At 47.3% G+C, this 1300-nt stretch overlaps 1 protein-coding gene across 1 annotated transcript; it reads right to left on the reverse strand.

The window, feature by feature from the left end:
- Positions 1–72: 72 nt before the first annotated feature.
- LOC106531578 (uncharacterized) lies at positions 73–1290 on the reverse strand (the record flags this gene model as incomplete). Its single annotated transcript, XM_014027479.1, is given in 1 exon segment — positions 73–1290. A coding segment is annotated over 1 exon segment (1218 nt), but the record flags the coding sequence as incomplete, so codon positions are not given.
- Positions 1291–1300: the final 10 nt, after the last annotated feature.

Here is a 1300-nt window from a genome sequence, read left to right on the forward strand (position 1 = left end):
TTGCGTCCACAACGCCAGCACTTATTATTCGTTTTAATCCATGTCACCTTCTGTTCTTTGCTCAGGATCTTAGTTAGAACAGTTGTTCAGGAAGTGCTTGTCATTGTCACAATAGGGACAGTAGGCTGTGACCTTCTCTATTCCCCTTGACTTGCTGACAGGTCCAGGTGCAGGTGGTGCTGCTACACTACTTGATCCAGAGACCTTCTCAGTACCCAGGAGGATAGTAGTAGTCTTACTTGAAGGTTTAGGAGTGCGCTTTGTGTCAGGCTTCTTGTTAAATGACTCCTCTCTCTTGGGGGGCTTCATGCTGTCTTCCTGAACTTCTAGCTCGTATTCTAGCCAATCAGCAAAGTCAACGAGKGTAGGAATGACTACTCTGAGAGGGTGGATGAATCTTTTAAAACTGGCATTGAGGTCATAGGGGAGTTTACTTAACAGCCTTGAAACATGAGAGCCGCAGACTAACTCGACTTGGCCGCTTTGCCCCAGTTGTTCCAACATGCCTACTAGTGACCGGACATTGAGGGCAAACAGGCGAAAGCTCTTAACATCACCASTGCRTATATTCGGACCGTCCATTAAYTCTGCAATCCGTTGCACTGCAAGCTTGTGGGGCTGTCCATACATCTTCGTGAGAGCCATCATTGTATCAGTGTAAGGTTGCCTTGAGTTACAGTAGGAGTCTGCTACAAGTGAAGCTTCTTCACACTGAAGGTGATCAGTGAGGATCTGGTACTTGTATCTTTCAGTAGCATCACCTGGTAATAGATTCTCTAAGGCAATCTTCATGCGTGCAAATTCTCTGGGGTCTGGTGATGTAAATCTGGGGATGGTGGGCTTTGGCCCCCTGTRTGTGGTCTCTCTCTGTGGTTCATTAAAGCTGAGAACTTGGACAAATGAAGAATCTCTGTGTGAATAGGAAGAGGCACTCTGCTGCGGTGTAGCTGTGTAGTACGGGTTATAAGGCAGACCACTGGATATTTGGGAAACTCTGGGTTGAGTGAAATCTGATGGCAGGTTTCTTCGGGAGCTGAATGTTGGATAGCGTAGTTGCTGGTGTGCTGGAGAATAGGTAAGGGGTTGGTAATGTTCATAACCACCACTGTAAACACTTTGAGGTGGAGGAGGTGGGAATAGAGGCTGGTGGGCTGCTGGTTGGGACTGTATAGCAACTATCAGGCTCTGGAACTGTTTACGAAGCTCAGCATTTTCTTGGCACATCTCTTCAAGAGCAACACAAAACTCAGGAACTTGGTTGGTCTGCTGCTCCCCGGTGACTTGCTCCATAGATTGACGA

Source organism: Austrofundulus limnaeus, unplaced genomic scaffold, assembly GCF_001266775.1.
Source record: "Austrofundulus limnaeus strain Quisiro unplaced genomic scaffold, Austrofundulus_limnaeus-1.0 Scaffold652, whole genome shotgun sequence".
NCBI lineage: Eukaryota > Metazoa > Chordata > Actinopteri > Cyprinodontiformes > Rivulidae > Austrofundulus > Austrofundulus limnaeus.